Source organism: Cannabis sativa, chromosome 2 (genome assembly GCF_029168945.1).
Source record: "Cannabis sativa cultivar Pink pepper isolate KNU-18-1 chromosome 2, ASM2916894v1, whole genome shotgun sequence".
NCBI classification, from domain to species: domain Eukaryota; kingdom Viridiplantae; phylum Streptophyta; class Magnoliopsida; order Rosales; family Cannabaceae; genus Cannabis; species Cannabis sativa.
In genome coordinates, this window is record NC_083602.1 from 27,457,987 (window position 1) to 27,484,564 (window position 26,578).

The 26,578-nt window shown below is 35.4% G+C and overlaps 3 protein-coding genes across 7 annotated transcripts; all 3 read right to left on the minus strand.

Annotated features, from left to right (window-relative positions):
• Window positions 1-3,929: 3,929 nt before the first annotated feature.
• LOC133034907 (low-specificity L-threonine aldolase 1-like) lies at window positions 3,930-10,036 on the minus strand. Of its 4 annotated transcripts, none has more exons than XM_061110405.1 (11): window positions 9,752-10,036; window positions 7,489-7,562; window positions 6,394-6,853; window positions 5,696-5,807; window positions 5,315-5,365; window positions 5,093-5,164; window positions 4,849-4,981; window positions 4,694-4,752; window positions 4,488-4,588; window positions 4,319-4,385; window positions 3,930-4,209 (listed from the first exon to the last, which is right to left on the minus strand). In XM_061110405.1, the coding sequence occupies exons 3-11, from the start codon at window positions 6,834-6,836 to the stop codon at window positions 4,171-4,173; spliced, it is 1,077 nt and encodes a 358-aa protein (XP_060966388.1). In that variant the 5' UTR covers window positions 6,837-6,853; window positions 7,489-7,562; window positions 9,752-10,036; the 3' UTR covers window positions 3,930-4,170. The 4 variants fall into 4 exon arrangements, with proteins under 4 accessions (XP_060966388.1, XP_060966386.1, XP_060966387.1 ...); XM_061110403.1 differs by having other exon boundaries at window positions 7,489-7,722; window positions 9,752-10,026; XM_061110404.1 differs by having other exon boundaries at window positions 7,489-7,615; window positions 9,752-9,915.
• Window positions 10,037-10,790: 754 nt separating this feature from the next.
• Window positions 10,791-16,124, minus strand: LOC133034908 (cell division cycle 5-like protein). The gene is made up of 4 exons (XM_061110407.1): window positions 15,654-16,124; window positions 13,391-15,115; window positions 12,563-12,844; window positions 10,791-11,959 (listed from the first exon to the last, which is right to left on the minus strand). Exons 1-4 carry the CDS (start codon window positions 15,828-15,830, stop codon window positions 11,201-11,203), a joined length of 2,943 nt encoding a protein of 980 aa, XP_060966390.1. The 5' UTR covers window positions 15,831-16,124; the 3' UTR covers window positions 10,791-11,200.
• Window positions 16,125-21,060: 4,936 nt separating this feature from the next.
• Window positions 21,061-22,997, minus strand: LOC133034909 (uncharacterized). Of its 2 annotated transcripts, XR_009686228.1 has the most exons (4): window positions 22,048-22,997; window positions 21,762-21,953; window positions 21,349-21,674; window positions 21,061-21,269 (listed from the first exon to the last, which is right to left on the minus strand). XR_009686228.1 is itself a non-coding variant. In XM_061110408.1 (3 exons), the coding sequence occupies exons 1-3, from the start codon at window positions 22,951-22,953 to the stop codon at window positions 21,570-21,572; spliced, it is 1,203 nt and encodes a 400-aa protein (XP_060966391.1). In that variant the 5' UTR covers window positions 22,954-22,997; the 3' UTR covers window positions 21,061-21,569. The 2 variants fall into 2 exon arrangements, 1 of the variants encoding a protein (XP_060966391.1); XM_061110408.1 differs by having other exon boundaries at window positions 21,061-21,674.
• Window positions 22,998-26,578: the final 3,581 nt, after the last annotated feature.

Consider the following 26,578-nt stretch of genomic DNA (forward strand, 5'->3'; position numbering starts at 1 on the left):
CATCTTTCCTTTACTTAAAAATTTATCTTATTGGCATGAGAATTAACTTTATGTTGGTAGATATAACTAAAACATGAGCAAAAAAATAGAACAAAATAACCAAGGGTTCACAAAAGAATCAACATAACAAAATAAGTTCAAATAATGGCAAATCCCATCTCAAGATACCAAACACACCATTAATATCAAGTCTTTGGACAGTAATATTAACTGTAAGCGGTACTCTTGTTGTAGCAATCAAATATTGACAATAAATCCTGTCAAACAATTTGTCAATCTTTGGACTGTACATATTGTTCACATGGAAACCTTATAATTGTCACATATTTATCACCACAAGTATGTGTGCCCTCAAAATAAGTATAACCTTCCTTTGGGCCGATCAATACTTACATGAGAAACACACACACAAACATCTAACATTCCTCATGAGCAATCTACACAAGAGAGGTTGCTTTGGCGACATCATGTTTCAATCAACTCATTTAGAATGAAAGACAAACTTTAAAATTTTAGTATGCCAAATTTGAACAAAATTGATTCAAATGAGTTTTGACTTTATCTCAATATATAATAACACATCAATCCCAAATAAAAAATAATAAATACAATAAATATATACTAAATAATATTTTACCAAATCCTTAATTTCCATATATATATATTTAAATAATGAATACAATAAATACATACCAAATAATATCTTACCAAATCCTTAATTCCCATATATATATTTACATAATGAATACAATAAATATATACCACATAATATCTTACCAAATCCTTAATTCCCATATATATATTTACATAATGAATACAATAAATATATACCAAATAATATCTTACCAAATCCTTAATTCCCATATATGTATATCCAAAAGCTTAATCCCCTTAATGAAAATAAAAATACTACGAAATTGATATTAGGATAAAAGATATAACATGTATTTTGAATTTATTGGTAACTGTAGTAATAATTTGGAATGAGTATTGTTGCAATCTCGAGGGTGTGCTACTGTAATTCAAAACTTATCTTAAACCATTGATTCAATGGCAATCAAACATCAAGTTATATTTATACGGTAGTCATAAAAAATCAATACATCAATACATCAGAGGAGAACGATATATTATGAAACCAAAACAAATAAATAAAATTTAAACCCGAAAAATAGCATTACTTAATCATCATGATATAAACATATATAAATTTATATCTCAAGCCAAAAAGTGGAAAGACCATAACCCTAATTTTTAAATTTCCCAAATTTCTTTAACATAAACCTTAAATTCTCAAAGAATCAATCAAAAGTGGCTCTGATACCACTTGTTAGTTTCTATATCACTCATAAAATATGCAACAACAAAATTCAATTCTATAGATAAACATATTACATATAATTATAAGTGTATAACTATAGATCTAAAGAATACCTTTGTTGATTCAAAGAGAAGAATTCAAATGGCGGAAGCGTACCTTAATTCATAGATAGTGATGATCTTAATCCATCTTGTAGAGATAATCTTTGTGGTGATTTTGGGTAATGATCTTCCAAGAAAACAAGACTTAGGTTTTCTAATTTTCTCTCTTGATGGGGGAAGATGAGAATAGAAATTGGCACTTGTTTCTTGGGGACCACTACCAATTTATAACCTCATAGCTAGGTTATTAATTTTAAGTATTTCTAATTTAGCCCCTCAATAAATTAGAAATATCGCTTAGGGTATCTACACATTTAGCCCATGACACTTTAATACCCAATGACCCATAATTACTAAAATGATCACTTTATTTTGGGCCAAACTTCAAATAGCAATACACTAATATACATATGAGCCCATATTGAGAATTTTAATCCAACATTTTATCCTTCACTCTGTTTTCCTCATAGTTTGTGCAAGCAATTTTTTAATCTCCATATCAGTTGTTCTGCAATCAATTTTTAAGTCCAAATTTATTAATTATAGTGACAAATTTTTTGGTTTGTTATTTGTTTGAGTTCATGTATATTAATTATTGTAATTTTCATTTTCAATAGGAAATCTAAGTTTATATTTGATGTCACCCAATTAATTACACTGCGGTCGCGGTAGTAAATTACCACTGAAGATTAGTTTAGTAAATAAAAAATAATAGAAATATGAATGAATGAAAATTAATAAAATGGTGAGTGAAAGGGGATGATTTAATAAAGAGCTTGGTAAGGTAGAAATGTAGTTACGCAAGTCTTATTCTAATACCGATATTAATTCAAAACACAGTTACAATTTTATACCATTAATTAAAACTGGAAGATGTATATAGTAAAAGTGCAAATTAATTCATCTTGAATAAATTGAATCTCACTTCTAATTTAACAACATATCATATTATATATTCTAAATCAACAAAATACTACTATTGGCAGAATGCAAAACGACATACAATATAATAAATATACCAAAATAATTAATAGCCTAACTTACATAAGAAAAGTATGACTGAACTTATATAAAAGATACTATTAACTTTGAAAAAAAAAATTAGAAGATGAATAACAATTTAATAAATAAAATATGAAGATGAAGCATAAAAGAATCAGTATTAATATTAAGAATAAAAAGTACAATGGCAACACTCTAACCTCACTAATATTATTACTCTAATTTACTCATTTTTATTACTAAAATAAGTAAACTAAAATAATAATAAGAGAAAAATAACAAAGCAACAAATTAAATTTTTTCTACTCTAAATTCTGATGCTTTGTACAATGCCAAAGATGTCTATTTATAGTGAACATATGCTCCCAAATATGATAATGGTGTATGTGTAATGGGAGAAATGGCTTGAAAGTCTAATTGTGTGGGACACGTGCTTACGTGTTTGAGTGATGAAATTCTATCAGCTTTGCTCGTCAGTTGTGGGGTAGTGGGAGACTAAAGTTGGCGAATGGATAGTATAGTATAATTTCGTATTTTGCTGAGATACACGATCCCACTTGTTAAAGAGCTTCTCGGCCGAGTGAGACCATCACAAATTTGGGCCCATATATTTGAATTGATTAGAGAAATGGTCCACCTTGAGTTTAATTGAATCAAGATATGGGTCATCTTCTAGTGGGCTTGGACGTTGGAGAGCTTGGAACTTGATGTAGTTGTGAATTGTGATTGGAAAGAGAAAGGCACGGGGAAATGGTTGAACTTTAGCCAATTTTAATTGGTTTGCTTTATGCAATTGAGCTTGCCACTAAATTTTCTCTTATACCATTTTGCTCAATTATGAAAAATAACATAAAAATTAAAATAAATTAAATATTCTTAGCTAAAATAGCTAAGGAGTATATATAATTGATATTAATTATATATGCATAAATAAAGGTTTAAAATGTATAAATTTGAACCTTAATCACAACCCCCAACTAGCTTATTGCTAGTCTCTAGCAATTTAAGCGAACAAAAAGAATGTCAACATACTATTTTCAGGTCAAAAAATTTTAAAAATGGCATAAATATTCAAAGAAAATGTTAGTAACAAGCCATTAAGAACTATACAAAATTACTTCAAATAAATCTAGAGTTGTGAGTGTGTGCACCACACCTGAACCTTCTTATCGCAAACTATAATACATAAATATTTTCAAAAAAAGTATCAAGGATTTCACTCGTGAAGTTGGAAATTAAAAAGTGAGCTGGATAGATCAATTAGGACAAACATTTGAATAAACATTGAAACAAAGATAGGTTATGATTTTTTTATGCATTTTAAATTTTATTCCATTTCTATTCTTATGTTTTTATTTCTCCCAATCAAACACCACCTAAGTCTTCATGTGAGAGGAAATGATTTCTAATTCGAAATTTTGAACCTTATTTAAACCTATATCTTCTTTGTGTTCATTGTGTCTTATATTATTTTTCTTATTTTTCTTCTCATGTAATCTTCCGTGTAATAGAAATTCCCAAACATTTATTTATTATGAAATATGAATCATCCGCTTCAGTAAACTTGTGGTTCAAACAAGTCTAAGCATTTATTTTAATTAATAACATATTAATCAATGTCAAGAGTTTGACAAGATTAAATTCCAAATTTAAGCATATATGATATTTCAAATGAAGAAGATCAAAATCCTCCTCATGGGAAAAGAGGTAGGCACTTTTTATCATTTTATTTGTTTGGTTCTCCAACTAGTTGCCATTTTCTTCATGTACTCCACCCAGAGCTTGCTGCATAATTTTACAACAAAAGAGAAATAAAATCAAAGTCAGCATATCCAACAACAACAAAAAGCAAACCACTGAGAAAAATTGTTCATATTTTAAGATATTTAATCACCTGAAAGCATGACAAGGTGAATTGGGCATCCTTGAATGAAATTTGGTGGTGCATAACAATTCTTATTCTGAAATCAAAAGACAAAAAGACGTTAATGAATGTTGTTACCACTACATGTCAATTAACCATCTGAATTAGAGCTGAGATTCTGTTCTGTACAACACCATACCTCGATGAGCTTTCTTGCATCACAAATATGCCATGCTCTTCTAGCTTCTTCCGAAGCTTTTCTGCATTCAACTTGGAGTGTTCGAGTATGTCGATGAAAATCTATTGAAAAATGAATAAATAAAATGTAAGTAAATGTTCTCACCGATAGAAATTTTGCTGCAAAATATGGCAACAATTAGAAATTTCGGTGATGAGAATGCTAACCATGTTAGTTTCTACTGAGTCAACATCCACCTCTAGTCCTTCCACCTTATTTAACCCATCTAAGCTCACAACATCATTCATTGGATAAAGTGAACATAACTTAATTGGGATAAGTAAAATAACTTAACTAATACTAATTAACATTGTTAAAATACCTGCCAAAAACTTGGCTTTCTTGTGATCTGACTCGAGTTTCGCAACATTCTCTTGGATAGCAACCAAAGCAGCGGCACAAAGAACGCCAACCTGTCTCATTCCTCCACCTAGAGTTTTTCTCAACCTTCTAGCCTATATAAGGACCAATAATATCATAATTAAAAGCAGTTCAGTCATTCATTCATATTTCATAACCAGTCCTACTTGTGTAGTCCTATGTGAAACTTAATGTGTTCTTCTTACCTTGTTGATAAAGCTCTGGGAACCAACAATGATTGTCCCAACTGGAGCTCCTAGACCTTTTGATAGACATACCTGGTTTGTTCACACACATTTGAGACTAGTGAGTACTGCAGCATAGTTTACTTAGAACAAACCATAAAACAGAAACAATTCTTAAATAAATCAGTCATTGAAAACCCAAAAGAGCTAAATAAGTAAGAATGACAATGTTGGTGATCATACCGAAACAGAATCAGCTGCTTGCACAAGCCTGCTAACAGGAACACCAAGTGCCTGTGAACCAATCCTTTTCAATTAGAGGCATAAGAGATTATTTTGAAAAGCAAAATGCCAGAGCATAACCATTTAAAATAATGGTGAAAATCAATTCTTAAAGGATCAATTAGTTATAACTCAATTATTAAAGTCATCACTAAACTTCTATGTTGGGAAACATCTTTCTGAATTTTTTAAAGGATCAATTAGTTATAACTCATGTTTTGAAGTCATCACTATCAACTTAATTGTGACACCATTATAATTTTTCAAGAGTGCCAACCAACTCACTATTTGTAAGTGTTTAGTAAAAGAATAAAAATTGTAATAAGATAAAGGTATACTCACAACTGCTGCATTGAAAATTCGGGCTCCATCGATATGAAGCTTCAAACCATACTTCTTAGCTACCTCCCCCACTCTGTCTGTATATTCTACAGAGAGCACTCTACCACCAGTGCTGCATTTTAGATATCCAAGACAGCTTGACATGTTACCCCATATTGGTTCCTAAAGATTTTTAAGACATAATTTGGGAAAAAAAACACAACCAACTTCACTACATCCAAGAATGGAATCTTATTTTGACAAAACAAGTTATTAAAGTTTATAGAGTACATGACTAGGACATCAGAATTATCAAAAACAATTAATTGGGTGAAATGAAGCATATTTGAAGTATATGACACTAGCATTATTTTTCAAGAAATATGTTCAGAAGTGAGAAAGATTGCAGGGTTCCTGTTATAAGCATTATTTTAATACTTGTTGAAGCTCAAACAGACCAAATATATATATACATATTATAAATATAATCATTTCATTTCGTCAGCACATATTGGCCACAAGTGAAAATAGCTCAGCCATTTTGCAACATGTGACAGCAATAAAAAACAAAACCAATACAAACTCCGAAAGTTTATCATTATAATAAACACCAGAGATTGAAATTCTGCCAATAATGTATTATAATATATTTTATGACAAAATCCTGTATTATTAAGAGTTGAGATGAAAGACAAAATAAAAAACAAAAAGGTCCTTACTTTCCATGTGTATTTTCCAAGCAGATAAGTCTTGTAGTTGGGTAGACAAGCTCTCCTTTGGGGTCTCTAATGGAGGCCTCGATTGAATCAATATCCATAGTTCCATCAGCATTGTTCTTGACTGTTCTTGGATGAACACCTCCAATGGTTGAAATGCCACCATTCTCATAAATATGAATATGGGAATTGTGTCCAAGAATGACTTCACTTCCCCTTATGTCACAATGAACAAGAACACTAATGAGGTTTCCCATAGTCCCTGATGGGACAAAAAGTGCAGCTTCTTTCTCCATTATCTTTGCCATTTCTGATTCTAATCGAAACGCAGTTGGGTCATTTCCCAAAACGTCGTCGTCCACTTCAGCCGCAGCCATGGCAGCTCTCATTGTTTCGGTTGGTTTGGTCACTGTGTCAGACCGGAGGTCCACTCTTCTTGTCACCATTTTTACTGATACAAACTCTAACAAAGGAAACATATTTTAACTTGTTGATATAAAATCAAAAACAAATACTACATTTGGCTACGACCCACCAAGACCAATATGATGAATTGTTGCTCAAGAAGTAGAATGGTCAAGAAATTGGAAGAAAGTTGAGATTTTTTCCTATGGCAGATACAGGGTTAAGGATCTGTTTGGTAATAATTCTTTTCATAACAACTACTATACGTGTCATCTTAACTTGGAGCTATTCTTCAGGAAAACAAAAACAAATGAACCAAAACTCATTCCAAAAACCAAATTTAAAAATATAAAGAATGAAGATTTATTATGCCAAATTCTGCATAAAATAAAATTGGAAAAATTAAGACATTTTTAACAGGGACTCATGAGCCTATTTAATTTGGAGAAATTATGCTACAAAACTATGATAAAATCATCAGAGAGCGAAGAATAACTTAATATGTAAAGAAAAGACTGCATGCAAAAGTAAAACTAAAGTTACCACCAAAATCAACTTGGAAAAACTCTTAGTTTGAAAAAAAAAAAAAAAAAAAAAAAAAAAAACCATGCTAGAACACTTTTTAATTATGTGAATATTTCCTTCAAGTTTTTGTTTATTATTATGAAAAAATGCTTAATTCAACAAACCCACCTTTTGATATACTGGGACTTTTTCTTCAGTTACTCGGAGGAGAGTAGACAGGAGTTTGCTGTCTGTGAAATGAACTGAGGAACCCAAAAATGGCACCCTATTTATAAAGAAAGCTCCAAAAGAACCACTAAAGCCAAAGTCACCATTCAAATTTAATACAATTTCACTTAAATTTTTTGCTACTTATTATTATTATTATTATTATTGTGTGTGTAAAAGTCCACAGAGAAACACCTAGAAAAGTTGAAAGGACAAGTGAAATCTCATGGGATTATATATTGGCAAATAAAAATGATAAGATGAAAACGAATTAAATAAGAAATAAAAGCATGGAATCACAAGTAAAATGTTGAAAACAAAAGTGGTGTCATTCAAAAATATAAAATTTCTAATTAGTGTGACACATGTACATCCTGCAAGTGCAAATATCATACCTATTCATGCTTTCTATTCCAACCTCTCTTTTCTTGTCCTTTTTATTTTGTCTTTTTAATTTATTTTTGGTATTGACTACTCATACATATCCACCAGTCTTCATCCAACCAAACTATTGTTATGTCATTATAGTTGTTGCATAATATGAACAGATATATAGCATTTAAAAATCTGAATATTCTAGTAATTTAATTCTTATATAATTTTGTGTTAGATTCCGGTCCCCCCCACCTTAACTGATTTTGTTTTATGTTTCACTTCTATTTTTTCAGAAAGATACAAAGTGGTCCAACTTGAATACTTGATAATACTTTAATTTTCTTTGAAGTTCTCATGTTGTGGAACAGGAAAACAGTACATTTTCTGAGACAAGATTACAAAGGTCGTCGTCGTTATATAGTTGTATATGGAATCATCATCATCATCATCATTCTCAACCACTTTGGAGTTCATACACTTAATTAATTAAAGACCTCAGAAACATTTGTCTACATGTATTATAAATTTATATATACTAATTTTTTGATACGTACCAACCACCTGTTTCTCCTTATCTATTTAAATATATTCTTTCTTATTATTATTTTTAATTGATAAAATATTTGCTTAACATAATCAAATTTTTGGAGAAAAAATTAAAACTACTAAGTGACCTCATTTTGGCTCAATTTAGCACTCAATTGTACACCTCGTATCTTTCAAAAGAAAAATCAGCTAAAAGCTAAAAAATGGACTCTAATAATGAACTATAAACTCTTGATCTAAGAAAATCTATACTATAAATTTAGCTAAGAGGAGAGAGTGAGCTAAACATTATTTTATTACTCTTTTCATATTTATTTATTTACTTTTCTATTCTTTCTTTGTCAATATTTTTTATTAATTTTTCACTATTTTTAATTAATAAAAATATTTAAATTATGTAGAGAAAATATAGAAAAATTGATGTCTGATACTTGTGAGGTAAAATAAATAAAATAGTATTTTAATAATGTATTTTAAAAATAAAGTAAAGCATCTGTAAAGCATCTGTGGGGATGCTCTCTCATTTTTAGCAGGATTAAGAAAATTAAAATAAAGGTATTTGAATAAAAAAATTAAAAAAAAAAAAAATGAGCAGTTATTTTTAAAATTTGAATAATTTACATGATAATTACTATATTTTTTGTAATAATATACAAAAAAACTTCGCAAATAACTTTTTATTAAAAGAAAAAAAAAAGAAACAAATATATAATAGCTATCTGAACAAAAAAAAAATTAACATTGCAAAATGAAAAATAGTTTATTTTAAGTACTCAATATATATATAACATGTTTATTTAAGTAAATATTATTATTATTTTCCCTCAAAAAAAAGTAAATATTATTATTTTTAAATTGATGAAATAGACAATTATAAATTTAGATTTTTTTTATATATATATATATATATATATATATATATATATAAACGATCAATTTAGATCTTAAGACCACCAATGAAATTCCTTTACAAACTTAAATATAATTGAAAAAAATAAATATTAGTAAAATAATGAATATACTAATTGGCTACAGTCTATCTCTAATTAAATTCATATATAATATAACACATCAAAATAGTAAACAAACAATAAAAAATGAGATAAAATAAACAATTATAACATTAAAAAGAATCCGAAACACTTGGTTATGTGACTGCATAGCAAAACGAAAAAAACAAGTTTTTTTTTTGGACATTCATTCTTCTATTAAGTTTATAGCTATAATATATGAGCACTCATTCATATCATACAAAGATAGATATATAAATAAAATATAATGATACAAATTGATAAAGACGTACCTCTTGTTTATGGTTGATGAACTTGGTGAAATGCTAAAGGTGTAAGAGAAGAGAGAATGTGTTAGATAAGAAGAGGAAGAAGCTATTTATGGTAGCTCATCAGCTTAGTGCTCAATTGAAAAGAAAAAGCTGGAAGTGGTATTTCTTGCTTAGTTGGAATTGTTATCTGAGAACCTAAATTTAATTATTTAGTTTTGGATTTGGAGATAGATAGATAGCTTTTAGTTCAATTTTGCTTTTGACACATAAGAGACACGACATCAATACTTTGTACTAGTCCATCCATTCGTGGTTTATTGGCAAACGTCTCTTCCTCCTTTTCTAGTTCAAGCCCCACATATATTTTTGCTAAAAGAAAAATTATCTTCAACCGTTAGATTTTTAGTCTGTTTTTATTATTATTATTAAATATGTTGTAACTATTTAAGATATTCTATATAATTTTGAAAAATTTTAACAAAATTATTTTGACAAAAATATAATTCAAACAATTACACTTGAATCTCTAATCTCTATTCATATATGAATATTGTAAATTAAACTTAAAAATTATCCTATATACCAAAATAACATGCACCTAGAATAAAATAAATTTTGAACGTGCCTACATAATATTCTACTAATATGCGATTCGATTCAGAACTTACTATATAATGTTATAAGTATGTGATACGATTATATATAAGAAAAATTTAAATTTTTCCAGCCAAAAAATAAACATGAATTTCTCTATTTATAAGTAGGATAAAAATGTGATTTTATGTAAGCTTTTTCAATTATATTTCGTGCCCCAATCAAATTATGCACATCTAATCTACAATGTATAATTATGCGTGTATATTTATATTTGCATACAGACCTTTCACTAACAACGCTATTCAATCAAGACTGGCTGCTCTTTTTTAATACATGATGATGCCTAATAAAATTCGAATTCAATATGGTGCCTTTTGATTACCACTAATGTGCTCAAACTCCCATCTCGATTTGGTTACCTGACTCGATGGTAAAAAAAAAGTTGACTAGTAATAGGCAATAATAAACAGTTAGAAAAAGATGTAAGAATATTAATATCAATACAACCTCGAGGAAGAGATGCAATTACACAGATTTCCTCACTCTAATAACAGTTGTACCGCACAAATGTCAATGACCAGATATATGCCAAACTGAGTAAAATAGCATTCGACCATTTACCATTTTCCTTCTCTGTCGAAACAAACGATGAATTGATGCCTAGAGTTTTTTTAGAACAGTTCCAAACATCTCATGAACTATCGACCAGCATTAGTACAGAAACACAGACGTTAATATAATAACCTCTGGCAAACCTCTCTTCTTCAAATTAATCGCTTTCCAATTCGATCCATTGATCCCTCATCTTTGAGTTATTTGCCATTGAAATTCAACAAGTGAGGATTCTTATTGACTAGAGTTAACCAGGCTACTTCACTTCTCCTCGCCGTTCCCTGAGACCTCCTTAGCATCTCCAATAAAACCGTCGTTACCAGCATTTTCTTGAATGCTGCTTTCATGTATTGTTGCATTTTGCTGATTTTTGACATTCATGGCTATCTCATTAGTGGTCATGTCATCATTAGTCACTTCATCAACAGAGTTTTGAGCCACTTCCTTTTCCTCAGCAACCACCTCGCTCATACCATCTCCTGTGCCATTCGTACTGGAGAGTTGAATGTTCGGACCGTCGTAACCATTGCCTTCTGCAGGAGTTATTTTATCATGAGCTGTAGGAGATTGAGCATGTTCTTCAATAGATTTGGTTTGCTGACCAGCATTTTCGTCACGAGATGGGTCGATGGACATAGCACTAACAAGCTCATCTGAGGCAACTGTTAACACAGAATCCTCTGTGCTCTGTGCAACAGACTGATTTGCTGCAGATTCAGCCAACTCGGTATCACAATTATTTGCTGCTATCTCTTCTTGCTTTTGTGCTTGCACTCTGTATTCATCCATTTGGTGCCGTGTCCTTTCTAGCTCCCCTAACAGATCTCCATACCGCTTTTGTAAAGTTCGCTCAAGCTCCTTTTGCTTCTTAACCTCCTCCCATATATTATTAATCCGATGTGAGGCTGCTAATTGCTCTTGCTTTTGTAACGCTTGGAAGCACTCGAGTTCTTTGGCAGCAGTATCCATCTGTTTGAAAGTCTCCTCAATTTGTGGCCAAAGACTCTTTTTAGCCCGCAACTAAACAACAGATATGAACACTAGTTAGTAACCGGCCTAAATATCTGTTCACTTTTTCTTTTTCCACCCAACGAAATCTTTGGTAATGCATAAAACAAACAACAGAAGAATGGACATATTTAAACAGAACTTAGGTGGCATTTGGTTGGGAGGAATAAAAATATAGGAATGGGAATGGGAATAGAAATAGGAATGGAATAAAATTTAAAATGCATAAAAAAAATTAATAAAAAAATCATTAAATTTTTTCTCTTGTTACATTGAAATGGTCTTTCCTTCCTTTTTAAAATGGAATAGTCATTCCACCAAAATGGTGAAAAGAGCATTCCATTGGAATGCCATTCCAATACTTTAAAATGCAACCAAACAAAGGAATGGAATGAAAATTGTTTCCTTTCCATTCCATTCCATTTCATTACCTCCAACCAACCGCTACCTTAATTCAAAACCCTAGTCAGACTACTTTCCTAAGTCAAATTACATATTCAACAAAGTTGATGTTGGGCAGAAGTAGACATTGCCATAAAAATGCCATTGATCATGTTTCAAATTGAAGAATTAAGCCAGAAATAAGATGCAAAAGCTAAGCCAGACAAGACATACCTCATAACCATCTGTGAGGATTTTCGTCTTCTTTTCAAGGTTTGTGGCCTTCTTAATATCATCTTCCACATTCTTTCTGACATTCTCATACTCATTCTGCAAGGCAGCAAGTTTCTCCATGTTTCCAGCAACACTCGATAGGCCATAAGCATTACGGGTAGGAAAGTACATGAGATCATTTAAACATGTATTGTGTGCATCCACAAACTCATCAAGTGATTCACCTTCATGCCCCATTGCTAGACGAAGATACCCGGCCTCTTCCTTGATGAAATTATCAGCCTGGTAGCAAAATCATATTTAACCATTACAATATTGCAAATTGATAGTTCTCACTATAAAGCTCTAGAGGTTCATGTGAAGCAGCAATATACCGAAGTAAAGTCTATTTTCAAAATATAACTGGAAGAAAAAGAGGAGAAGAATAGGAAGCTGGCTTGCTCTCACATTGGTTCTAATAGAGCACATACTCATGCCCATAAATCTTAAGACTATTTGCTTCAAAGAGACACACTATTAGAATATCGCTATAATTATATGAGATATACATTCAAATAAGTCAATTTATTGGGAAAAATCAGAAAATGGATTCAGAATTGACCATTTCAAAATGTGAAATTAGAAATAATAAGCGGGTCAATTTCAAAATTTTACTACCCAACAACACCTTTAAAGAAAGCTTCGGAGAAATCCATATCTTCTTCATGTTTTAAAGTTCAAATGCAGGTGCATATTGAATGATATACATATATATAGGAAAGAGAGAGAGAGAAAGAAAGCATGTCATGATTAGATAATCTACAACAGAGCACAAGAATGTAAAGATACCTCTTTCAGCTCATATTCTTCAAAATCTTCTATCTCGGGGATGGGAGCAACGGAACCATTTGCAGAACGCTTAGCACCTTTCTTTTTCTCTTTGTTCACCTTTTCATTCAGTGGATACTTAGCATTATCATGCTCCAGCAATGTCAGAAGCTCTTTTCTTATCATCTCATCAGCCTGTTCTATTACTGTAGGAGGCACAAAAGAACTCTTGTCCCCATCAGCTCTCATCAAGGAATTTTTAATTAATTCCAGTGAAGCAGCAGGAGGTCTAGGAAGCTCCCTTTGAAGCACTTTGGATCTTTTCCTAAGTAATGCTTGCAGTCTTGCTTCTTCAGCAGCCTTTTCTCTAGCCAACCTGTCAGACATATCTTCTTCAATATTTTGTTCTGGTTCTTCATTTTCATCTGGACCAGGCTGCACAACTACCTGATACTCATTCTTAGGTTGTGATAGATTGCTAAAGCCTGAAATTAAGTTCCTTCTCATATCAGCCTGTCTTCGCAGCTCAACTTTTCTACTATCATGGATCTCCATTTCTTCATTAATGCGGAGCTCATCTCTAATCGGAGTACCCTTTGGTGTCATACCAAAAGAATAGCCGTCTCTGGTTGGCGTCATACCAATTCTAGGAGTAAGGCCTGCCGCTCCAGGCGTTGCAGATGGTGTTAGCATTGGGTTTGGCGTTTGGATCTCCTTCTTCTTAGGCGTGACCCCTGAAAAATCTGAAGGGTGCAACTCAGGATTTTCTCCACCTAACAATGGTGTTTGAGACTCCCTCAACCTTGCCAAGTTTTCTGCCTCCATCATGATAGCATCACCCTTACCAGCAGGTGTTCTTTGTGGAGTCCGTAAAGGAGTAACTCCCTGTCGGGGTGTCTGACCATAATTTGCAAGAAGTGCACGTGTTGCACCATTTCCATCAGTGAGATCCTCGCCACCAGCAAGAAGATCACTAGCATAACCAATCTTTGCAATCTCTTCTAGTTCATGATCTGAAATCTGGGGAGCAGGAAGCATCAACTTTGACCTCTTCCTAACTGCTTCAGGATCATTCAATTTGTTCGCTTGCAATATAGCTGACGGGGCATCCTGCCTTTCTGCAATTTTATTCTTCGCAATGTCTTGCTTTCTCAACTGTGCTTCCACATCAATTCTTCTTTTTCCTTCAAGTTCCTCTATAGTGGTTGGGAAACTGGGTTGTTCAACAGTTCTGTCTTCATCAGTAACATCATAGAAACCTGGAGGAGGCTTCTTTTCAAAGGGAATTTCCGCATTGTAGTCTATTCCCTTCCTTTTCCTCTTCCGCTGCCTAGTGTCAATCCCAGCAGCCTTCAGTTCTCTCCTTTTCTGTAAAGAAGCAAGCCTTCTTGCCTCTTCAAGCTGCTTCTCCCTGGCTTTCCTTTTTGCCTTCTTACCCCTTGTGTTTGCTAACCGAGCTCGTGCCTCTGAAAGCATTTCCTTCTCATCCTCATCCATATCAACAGGATCTGGCCGTGCAGGCTTTGATTCAGGGTTCGGATCAATCTCTCCGGGACGTAACTTCCGTGGGTCATCACCAGGTTCATAGTTGTCATCCTTAACACAGGCAGCATCAAGAAGCTTCTCATACCGCTCAAGGCACTGGGATGGAGTACGGCCAACAATTGGAGCAATAGTTCTCCACTGCGTGGGCATGAGCTTCGCAAGATGAAGCAGTTTCTCATCCTCTTCCCTCGTCCACTCAGTCTACAAAAATAATTGAAATCAAAACATCACTTGAATTGCACTCAAAAATGATAATCTGGAGCTGGTGAGTATTCCAGAAATAAAGACAAGATAATTGGTTCAGAATAGCTCTTTTACATGAGAGCGTAGAAAGTAACTATTTCCAAGGAAATAACATAGCACTAAATAAAATTGTAACCCATTTGATTGATCATAGAATATGTAAGGAAAAAACACTCTGATCTTCTAAATGTTTTTATTATCATTATTATTATTATTATTATTATTATTATTTTGAAAAAACAAAATGGTCATGGTGTGCTTGCTTTCAAAGTTAACAAATATATGTTTCTGCCAGACATTATGCAATACAATAATAAAAAAATTAGAGAGCTAACTCTTAGCTCAAATCTAAAAAGTGCAGAACAGTAGGAAATGCTAAATTTTGAGTCCAAAAAAAGGCGGCTAAACCAATCCAACTACATCAATTCAAAGCTTAAGCGTTCATTTTCAACTCTACTCAACCATTTTTACAGAAGTAGGGGAAGAAATAAAATACCTTTTTGATGGAAGGATCAAGCCACTCGTACCAGCGAGCTTTACACTGCTTGGCGGATTTACGAACTAAAAGCGAAGAGATTCGAGCCCACTGGTTCTTGCCATATTTCATAACCGCGGCTTTAAGGATCTCATCCTCGGTGTTCTTCCAAACACCACCCTTGATCATAATCCTCATCTTGGCCCCTTTCTTGAGAAAAACCCTCGCACTGCTATCCTGGGGAGAAGAAGAAGTAGAAAAGAGGGAAACCCTAGGTTCGTGAAAGAATCAGAATCAGAATCAGAGATAGAGATAGAAACAGAGAAGAGTCGATTGATTAAACCCTAGCGTTTCGGTGTCTTCGTTGTTTCTCCACAGTGTCTGTCCAGATTTGTGAGGGTTTTCTCTTATCCCTCTCTCATTTCCGTCTCGTCTCTCTTGCCTTTATTTTTTATTAATTAATAATATATATTTTTTATGCTATGCATTTATATAATAATATTGTTTTCATAAACTTTTTTTTTATTTTTTTTCTTACAACATCTATGTTATGTAGATTGTATGTTCACTTATTGATGAGATCAAGCTCTGATATAAATTTTTTTTTCAAAAAAAAAATCTAATATAATATAAAGGAATTTAGGAACAACATAAATTTAAGTTGCATAATTATTTGGATAGTAATTAATAATTATATTATATTTTAAAATATAATGTATATTTAAATATAAATTGATAAGGGAAATTTCACTTTTTGGCCTTAATAATACAAGCCATATCAAAATTTATACCCTCCCTTAATTTGTACAAATTTAGTCCATTAATTACATGAACTTCCCATTTTACCCTTTTTTCAAAAAAAATAAAATAAAATAGGTAAATCTGAAATTGATCTTTCTCTCTCTCTTCCCTCTTCCCTCTCTCTCGTGCACCACTCTCTCTCTAGAAAAAACTGAAAAATTTATCAAAAAAATTCCCTCTGTCCGTCCCACTCTCTCGTCCCTCTCTTTCTTCCCTCTTGAATGGTTGTTTTCTCGGTGGGTGTTGGTGGAAAACCGAAGCACAACCCAATATCACTCAAGAATCTTACACCATTATAATGGGTAAGTTGTGTTTTAAGCATTTTGTTTGACTTTATGTAGTTTAAAATTGTTATATGTGTGTTATTTGTTGGAACTGCTGTTTTTTGGTCTGAAATTGTTGAGATCCGCGGATCCGGTTTTCGCCGAATTCGGGTTTTCCGGTTGTTATCGATGATATATCGATAATATGTCGATGGTTTGTCGATGATTACAAAAGGAAAGGTCAGTGACGACCATTATCGACGTTATGTCGACATTAAGCAGCAAACATATTTTTTACAATTTGTCGACAACTTGTCGATAGTTGTCGACAGCATGTCGACAACAAGCGTTTATCTCTTTTTAGAAGTTGTCGATATTTTGTCGACACCATGTCGACAAAATATCGATGCAAATGAAAAAAAGCCGTAAATAACATAACATAACATTAAAATAACATAAAATAAAAGGGAAATTTCATTGAAATAAGAAAAAAACATAACATAAAAAAAAATTAAAAAAAACAGAAAATAAAGTTCATAAAAAAAAAACAAACATTAAATAAAACTCACCACAAACCATAACATAACAAATTATTTTTTAAAAAAATTCTTTGGCTTGTGGGTGAGCCTTGCAATACTTGCATAATGTTCCAGGCTTCACCGGTTTACCGTTAAAGATGCCTAGTTTGCAACGACGGCATCCTTCGGGGAACCCTGGTGGTGGAGCCGGCCATACACCAGTTTTGCAAAAATGTGCTTCAAGTTGCCTGAACCTGAACTCGTTACCACATCGTTCTCTTTCGAAAGCTCTTTGGGCGTAAAAAACTTTCTGCATTTCAGGAGTAATTATGCCAACATCAAGCTCCTGCTTCAACTCTTCGGGAGTTAAGATGGGGAACTTGCCTTTGTTCTTTCTTGGGGCCATATTTAGAACTTAAGAATAAGAGAAATTTTTAAGAGGAAGAGAGAAGTAGAAGACAAGATCACTTATGAATAAGAAAGGGATTTGCTTTTATAGAGCAGTAAACATGTTGGGAATGTAGGAAATTTAATGGTCATTAAATGTGTAACTGTACAGGTAAAAGGCATGAAATGGTGTATTTGTCGACTGAATGTCGATACTATATCGACATGATGTCGACAACATGCCAATTTAGTGACACTGCTAACTTATTTGTCGATACCATGTCGACGTCATGTCGATAGCTTGTCGATAGGACACGTGTCTGACATGCAACGTGTCAGTTGGGAAGGGTTGTTGGGAACGTAGGTAAAATTTATTAACATTAAATGTGTAACCGTAAAACACGAAACGCATACACTGTGTGTTTGTCGATTAAATGTCTATGGTATGTCGATGTTATATCGATGGGGAGCATGCTAGGTGTGGTTGTCGACGTTATGTCGATAGTATGTCGACACAATGTCGACAATTAGTACCCTAATTTCTGATGTTGTGATTATCGACATTATGTCGATTGATATCGATGGGATGTCGATTTTTATTTTTTTTTTGGTGTTTTTTCCTTTACTCACCTTGTTTTTTTGGTTTGCAATTGCAGGAGAGAAAGTGTTCCTTGTTGTATCGTACGATGGTGTTTGGTTATGTGAGAATTATAATTGGATCTACAAAGCAAATAGCAGCTTGACGTTGACAGTTACAACTGAGACAACCCTACAAGAACTGCGACAAATTTTATATGAAGAGTTGGAAGTTGATCCGGTAGCGTATGATTTAAAGTTGGAGATTTGTTCCTTGTACATGAAGGGAAAAATGGTTGCGCCAGAGGTTATTAAGAGAGAACGCCAACTGAGAACGTTTTTAGATATGAGGGCAACAATGTCAAATACAGAGTTTATGCCATTATTCGTGACCAAGGTGAGAAAAGTTGGGAATTCGGAGCCTACGCCGCCTACTAATCCTCTCCCTCGAAGTGTGGTAGGGTCTTGCGTTCCCGAAACAGATGTTGGGATTGGTGTGAATGAGGAGGTTCCGACCAATTTAGAGGTTCCGACCAATTTAGAGGTTCCGACCAATGTAGGGCAAGAACAAGAAGCGACAGGATTTCATCAATTTGAAGAGTTCGATACACCCTTCTACAATAACGATCCTATTGTAGATTTGAATATGGACGATGAACATGATTTGGCAGTCGATGAAGCCGTAGCGGGACCATCGTTGAGGTTAGAGTGTGTACCGAGTAACCAAGGTACACAGCGAGAACGACAACCTCGTAGTGAAAATCGCACTACACCTGGAACTAGCAGTAGTCGACAAGGCAGAACTGAAGAACATGCTCGTCATGCAACGTTCTCAACGTTCTCCTCTTTTGAAGTTTGTACCAAGTTCAAAGCTCCCATGTGGACAAAGGAAGATATAATGGAAAATCATGAGCTAACTACTTGTTTACAAAGTAAGGAAGCAAGGGTGATAGAGCTTGGTAATTTTTATGAAAACAAGGAAGAACTGAGACAAGTAGTGGGTAGGCTTGCATTTAATAACAATTTCGAGTGGATGGTGAAGAAGTCATCCCCTGATGTGTTGTACGTTACATGCAAGGCTCCAGATTGTAAATGGAGATTGAGGGGGAGGAAGAAGATGCATTCTGACAACTTTGAGGTCACTGTATTTCACAATGAACACACATGTAACTTGAATGCGAGACGTTCAGATCACCGTCAAGCAGCACCATGGGTAGTTGGCCACCTTATTAAGGGGAAGTACACCCAAGATGGAACTAAGTACAAGGCTAAAGACATACAGAGGGACATGTTTGACAACTACAGTATCAGTATGAGTTATGTGAAGGTGTGGAGGTGCAGGGAGATGGGACTTACGTATGCTAGGGGTACGCGTGAGTTTTCATACATGAAGCTTCCTGGGTACTTGTACATGCTGGAACAGAAGAATCCAGGTACCATTACTGACTTGTACTTAGAGGATGAGCGGTTCAAGTACTGTTTTATATCACTCGGTGCATGTAGAAGGGGCTTTTCTTTTTGTCGTCCTGTTTTGAGTATCGATGGCACCTTCTTGAAGACGAAGTACGGCGGTATAATGTTAGTTGCTGTGGCATACGATGCGAACAACCAATTGTTGTCGGTTGCTTATGGTATCGTTGACAGTGAGAATAACGACTCCTGGACGTATTTCTTACAGAAGTTGAGGGTAGCAATTGGCGTGGTTGAGAACTTAGTGTTTGTGTCAGATAGGCATCAAAGCATTGATCATGCTGTTGAACTCGTTTTTCCCGAAGCAGTCCACTGTGCATGCTATCACCACATTGTTATGAACGTGAACGCCAAATTCAAGACTGATGCTTTTCACAACCAAATATATAATGTTGCTTACGCATGGTCGAAGACTGAATGCGATAGAGAGTTCGAGAAGCTTAGAAAGATGAATCCGGCCATTGCTGCATATGTGGAGAGTATAGGGTTTGAGAAGTGGGCTCACCCTTATTGTTTGGGCAATAGATACAACATCATGACGAGCAACGCTGCTGAAAGCTTCAATAGTGTCACAGAAGAGTTCAGGAAATATCCAATAACTACTTTGGTTGAATTTATCAGGTTCACACTCCAATCGTGGTTCGCTGATCGCCTCGAAAATGCTGACAAATGTGCCACCCCTTTGGGCACGCTCTTTGAAAAAAACTTGGCAAAAATTCATGAAAATGCAAGGTACAGGCGCGTCCAACGAAATGGAGCCAATTTGTATAGCGTTGGTAGGGGACCTAACGGTGAAAGAGGTGGTGATGTGAATCTAGTTGAAAGAACATGCACCTGCGGCGTGTTCACGCTATTGAAACTCCCTTGCCTTCATGCATGTGCCGCAGCATTGAAAACGAACACAAGCGTGTACACGCTTTGCTCACCTTATTATTCAAAAGAAACGTGGAGGAAGATTTACGATGATACCATCAATCTTGCTGGTGACGAGGATGATTGGGTTCTCCCAGAACACATCAAGAATATGAAAGTTGGGGTACCTGTGGAAAAGAAGCCTGTAGGTCGTCCAAGAAAAAGCAACGCTGGAAGAAGACGGGAGAACCGTTTCCCGTCTGGTAATAAAAAAGGTTCTGTACCACGAAACTGCAGCCGCTGTGGCAGTTCAGGCCACAACAGAGCAACATGCAAAGCCCGCATTTGAGGCGTCTTGTACGTATTCGTTGTAATAACATTTTTTCTATTGGGAAATTTGATATATTGTAATGATGCATATTTTGTCATAGTTATTTTTGTTGAGGTTGAATATTTTTCAAATATTTTAATTATTTTTAGGTTTAATAGTTATTTTTGTTGAATAATATTGATATTTTATATTTGAAACCACGAATAATTATCAAAATTTGAACGAAAAGAAAGTCTATATATACATAACTGTAATGTTAATTACACAAAATATACAATGTCCCAATAATTACACATATAATCAGCTGACATTTTGGTAAAATAAATCAACACACCACCGTTGACGAAACATAGCTATCCGGTCTGGCGTCACATCGGTCAATCCACGCTGCATCATGAGATGCTCCACATACTCAATGCAATAGACGCCACAATCACCACTAAATGCAAAATAAAATGTAAAGTCAGTCTAACGTAAAACATATTTTAATACTATAGTACTTTTTTATCGCTATGTACCTGGTTGTTGACTTCGGAACTAAGTCGTGAGTGGCTCGAGTCGAGTGCATTTTTGGAAGCACCGTGATGTCCCTGTTAGTTAACGCCATGATCTGGTTGTTATGTGGAAATTCCCCGGTTGCAAGGATTAGCGAGGGCAGCAGTTCTCCCCAAGTCTTCAGGATGGGTTCCATGGCGGTCCAATGACAGACGCTGGAATCACAGTCGTAGACATTAATTTTTCACAGCTCTATGTCGACTTCAAGTGTGACCCAGTGCCTTGCCTCGGGAAGGTTCAGAACGAAGTAAATAAACTCGTTACCCCTCCATCTCTCAAAGACTTGGGACTGTAATTACAGAGAACAACGAAACAATTAACAAACCATAATAATCTTCCCAAACAATTAACATTTAAAATCTTACTAAAACAATACCTTATGAACCCCTCTGCAGTAGTCCAGGATATAATCCTCCCACACAAAGTTTTTCCTCGGACCCTTGTGGCTCGTCCATGCACTGCTGATCATGCTGGTCACGAATGTGGAGAGAATGACACCCTTCTGAGGAAATGTCAGTGGATAGTCGGTGCGTCGCCTCCTCAGCATATGCATTGCTGCATCTATATGCTGCATATAAAGGGAAATGTCAGTTAGACAAAAAAATATATTAATTGCACATAAAGTTGTAAAGTGAAGTAATATTATAAAATACTTTACTTACGTCATCTGTAAGCCATTCCTTTGGTGTGAGCATTATCCAAAAGAATCCTGGACCGTAATCACCACTTCTCAAATCCCGAAGTCGGTGGTTTGGAATGAGTCCAACACACCACTTTCGGAAAGTGGTTAACAATTTCTCATCCGGTGGCTCCAGGGGATCAAAAGTCGAAGATGGCCTATGTCTCCTCTTCATCTCCGTATAGTCACCGAACCATACAGGAGGCTTTCTCTTCCTCTTCCGACTCTTAACCACTGCAGGTTGTGCCTCTATCGACAGAATCTCACCCTGCGACTCGGTGTCATGTACATGGATAACAGGTTGTGCCTCGATCGGAGTCGCTGGAGCTCCCTCATAAGGATCGTAATCGTCGGGGAAGACCTCCTCCTCTTCTACTAGGGGTGAAGCAGCTGGTGGTGGGGTAGATGGATCTGCTAGGGCCTCCAGTGCTGAAGCTGTCGTTGGCGGACGATTCAACATGGCCAATATGTCTCTGAGCTGCTCCATAATTACGTTCTGACCACCCTTCAGCTCTACATGGCTGGTCTCGTATGCCTTCTTCAGCTCGACATGAGCAGCATACAAACCCTGAGTGTCAGCCTCGATCCTATCCAACCTCGCCAATAAATCAGTGTACTCGGCACCCCGAACGCCTGATGAAGATGGTGCACTGGGCTGAGGTTCTGAACCAGTGGCCTGAAAAAATATATACAAAAAAAATACGGTAAGCATACGATAATTCCACAATGTAACAAATATCACAAAACAAAAACAATAAAAAATAAAGACATAAAAAAAAAGTTCCAAAAATTGGTACCTGAGTGTCTGGGACCTGAGTCTCTGGTACCTGACTACCTGCCTCAGCCTCTGTGTCATCCACACCATCATCAACCAAGTTCTCCACATCATCGTAAGATATGGTCCTCACAAATGCCTCCTCCTCTGTCCGTGGAAGTAGCCCCTTCACCACTTCAAGATTCTATTTATAATTCAAAAAATATCAAAATAAAACCATTTAGCATTTATTACAAGCATTTATGTTAAATAATTATTCTGAACATAAGTGAAAATCATACCCGTCTAGAAAATAATGCGCTGACGTCTTTCTTCCCAATATCGCCTTTGCTCGTCCAGCTAAGCATCCTGGGGAACCGAATCCCGTGGTTCGTGCCATACCTCTTCCCAACCTCCAAAATGGCCTCGTACGCCCAATATTGTACTGCAGGTGCGAAGCCATATGCTGTGCATTTGCACTCGTGCTGAACATCCGAACTCAGCTTCTTCTCGTAGTTGGCCTTCTGTTTCAACATGTCTTTTTGAAGCGAGTGCATGAGTCTGGCGAATGAGTGCTTCCCCCAAGGAATCCGGAAGAAGAACTCGAGGTCTTCCACATATCTAAGTATGTGAGGAGTAATCAGCGCGTTTGCCTCGCGGCCCAAAAGCACTGACTCCACAAACAAGCACAAGCCGAGCTTGTACAAGTCTTCCGGGTTATGACAGTTTGTGAACCTATCTTGGAGTGCTTCTGTCTTCACACTATCAGACCAGTTGAAATATCTGTTGATCAATCGGTCTGACCTCGAGCGCGCGACCTGCGCAACCTTCTCCTCTTCTGTTGGCCCCGAGGAGAAGTCCAGGCCTGTAATGAGTGCAAACTCCAGCACCCCGAATCTGACCTCCTTTCGACCAACATAAAACCGCATCCTCAACTCCTCCTGAGCATCCACTTTCATTTTGTGGAGCATCAGCTGGTGAAATAACACCGAGGAGAATGTCAAGGGTACGGCATTCCAGAAGCTCCCGAAACGGCTTTCCTTCACCGTGTTATTAAGGTTGAACTCCTCAAACCGAGCTTTGATTTTTGCAAAAATTCCAGTGCCTCTATATGTGACGCGGCCAGTAAAATGCTCGGGTGCTGGAATAATGAGTCTGGGAGCCATCTGAAAAATCAAAGACCAAAAATATTTAAATGTCAAAAAAGTTAAGAAATGTCGACATAACATCGACATCATGTCGATATTCTGTCGACATTATCAAACATTCATAACTGGTCGACAAATCGTCGACATACAATCGACATGCTATCGACATTATCATAAGAGCAGTGACAAACGACCAACATCGACAACTTATCGACATACAGTTGACAAATCGTCGACATTCTAACAGTAAACTACCACAAGAATCAACTACACTTATTATCGACAACCTATCGACATACTGTCGACAAATTGTCGACATTCTAACAGTAAACTACCAAAAGAATCAACTACAACTTATTATCGACATATAGTCGACAAATTGTCGATATTACAGGGCAAAACTACATAACATCAAACAAAGGTAAACCATCGACAAATTGTCGACATGATGTCGACAACCTGTCGACAACAATGTTCAAACACATAAACAGAAACCTATACATATCGATATCCTATCGACATTTCATCGATAACGATGTAAAAACACACAAACACCATTGAAACATATCCAACATATACAACATGCAATAATTGACATCTAGATTCGCATATACAATCTAAAACAATGTTATCTGAAGCACATACACAAATTCGCATTGAAATTTCTAAAATTTAAACAGAAAAAAACTTACCGTTGGATTGGATTGGTTCAGTGGTTCAGTGGTTCGTCGTCGTGGTCGTGGATCGCCGTGGGTGTTTGTCCTCTTCGTCATCGTCGGTCGCCTTGGGTTTCGTGGGTTCGTAGGTTCGTGGGTTTCGTGGGTTCGTGGGTTCCTAGGGTGAGGACGGTTCGTGGGGTGAGGCCGTTTTGTGGGTTGTGGGTTCGTGAGGAGTGAGGAGGACAGAGAGAGAGAGAGAGAGAGAGAGAGAGAGAGAGAGAGAGAGAGAGAGAGAGAGAGAGAGAGAGAGAGGGAACGTCTGGTTTAGAGAGAGAGGAGGACTGGTTCGTGATCGTGAAGAGAGAGAGAGAGAGAGGGAACGTCAGAAAGAGAGAGGGAAAGTTTAATTTAGGGGTATTTTAGGAATCTTTTAAAATTAGAGGAATAAATTTGTACAAATTATAGAAGGGTATAAATTTTGATATAGGTTATATTATTAAGGGCAAATAATTATCTATATAAATTCTCATTATCTTATTTGGTAAAATATTTAATAATTGTATAAAAAAAAATATAATATAAAGGAACTTAGGAAATAATATAATAACACAAAATCCCCAGGGGCGTGTTTGGAGATCACTATGTAATTACTAAGCTTAAGTCGTGTAATTATTAGAATAGTAATTATACTATATTTTAAAATATAAGGTGTGTTTGGATATAAGATGATAATTATCTATGAATACTTAATATCTTGTTTGGTAAAATATTTAGTAATTACACAAAAAAAAATAGTAGTTAATATTTAAAATAAAAAGTTTTAGTACATCGGTCGGTTTGATTGGATTATAATTTTTTTTTTACAAACTCAATATAAATGTTAGGTTCCAAATAGGGAAATTATACTAAATGGCCCCAAATTATATGAATATGTTAGTATATGTCCTCATTTTAAAAAATTATAGCAAATGATCCTTTTTTTTTAAACCAAAGCGTTATATATAAATAAGACTAGATCTCGCGGTCATTACAAATGATAGTTCTAAGTATCGAGGATAGCTCCACGAAACCTATAATGTTCTGGGTGAAGGCCCATTTAGCCACATTGTGGGCAGCAAAATTACACATTCTAGAAATAAACGAAAAATTACAAGATAAAAAACACATAGAGAGTTTATTACAGACATAAACATAATTATCAATATTCCAATCATACTGACTTTCTTTCAGCGCTTTGATAACCTTTTCTGAATCACTCTCCACCAAAACATAGCAATGCTTTCTTAAAAGTACCGACTCTAAAGCAAGAAGGCACGCAGCCGCCTCTCCAATCAACGGGTCACGGAAGTTGAGTCTGGAGGTAACAGCCCACACTACCATCCCAGTATGATCTCTCGCCAAGGCCGCAATGAACATGGAGTCCACCAACCTTGACATCACAGTTGATTTTGATCCAGTCATCCGGCAGAGGGGTCCAACTCGGAGAAGCCGAAGTACTCGTCGGAGGGAATAAGCAGGATGCGTAATCTGTATAACAGTGAGAGATAGAATTAATAGCAGTCACAAGGTTACTCGGTTGAGAACTATGTACCTTGTTATTACGGGTAGTCCATATAGTGTCCACAACGATAGACGCATACAGGTACAATTTTTCAGACTCCACCCCATTCAACCTAAGGTTCCACAAAAATTTAATCCAGACCCAAACTCGACCTCCAGAGCCAAGGATCGGGAACACCCCCCAAGGGGAGGATCTCCAAAGATGGTAAGCAAAGTTACAATAAAGGAACAGGTGTTCCATCGATTCCGTAGCCTCCCCACATAAAGGGCACGTGTCATCATCAATAGGGATTCTCCTCGTGAGGAGACCGCGGATCGGAATAGCATTAGAAAGGATGCCCCACCAGAGATATTTGTGTCTTTCTAGAATTCTGGAGTTCCAAAGTTTGTTCC

Bases quoted from the DNA above. Each gene is read 5' to 3' on its own strand.
- LOC133034907 (XM_061110405.1), bottom strand. From the start codon at position 6,836: ATGGTGACAAGAAGAGTGGACCTCCGGTCTGACACAGTGACCAAACCA. The intron at 5,808-6,393 runs GTAAGGACCTTT...TCTAAAATGCAG, and splicing joins TTGGAAAATACACATGGAAA to CACTGGTGGTAGAGTGCTCT. The intron at 4,386-4,487 runs GTATGGTGTTGT...TTTTGATTTCAG, and splicing joins ATGCAAGAAAGCTCATCGAG to AATAAGAATTGTTATGCACC.
- LOC133034908 (XM_061110407.1), bottom strand. From the start codon at position 15,830: ATGAGGATTATGATCAAGGGTGGTGTTTGGAAGAACACCGAGGATGAG. The intron at 15,116-15,653 runs GTATTTTATTTC...TTATTTTTGTAG, and splicing joins TTGATCCTTCCATCAAAAAG to ACTGAGTGGACGAGGGAAGA. The intron at 11,960-12,562 runs GTATGTCTTGTC...TCTGTTGTTTAG, and splicing joins TCCTCACAGATGGTTATGAG to TTGCGGGCTAAAAAGAGTCT.
- LOC133034909 (XM_061110408.1), bottom strand. From the start codon at position 22,953: ATGATGTGGAGAACTTGGTTGATGATGGTGTGGATGACACAGAGGCTG. The intron at 21,954-22,047 runs GTAAGTAAAGTA...CTTTATATGCAG, and splicing joins AGGAATGGCTTACAGATGAC to CATATAGATGCAGCAATGCA. The intron at 21,675-21,761 runs GTATTGTTTTAG...CTGTAATTACAG, and splicing joins ACTGCAGAGGGGTTCATAAG to TCCCAAGTCTTTGAGAGATG.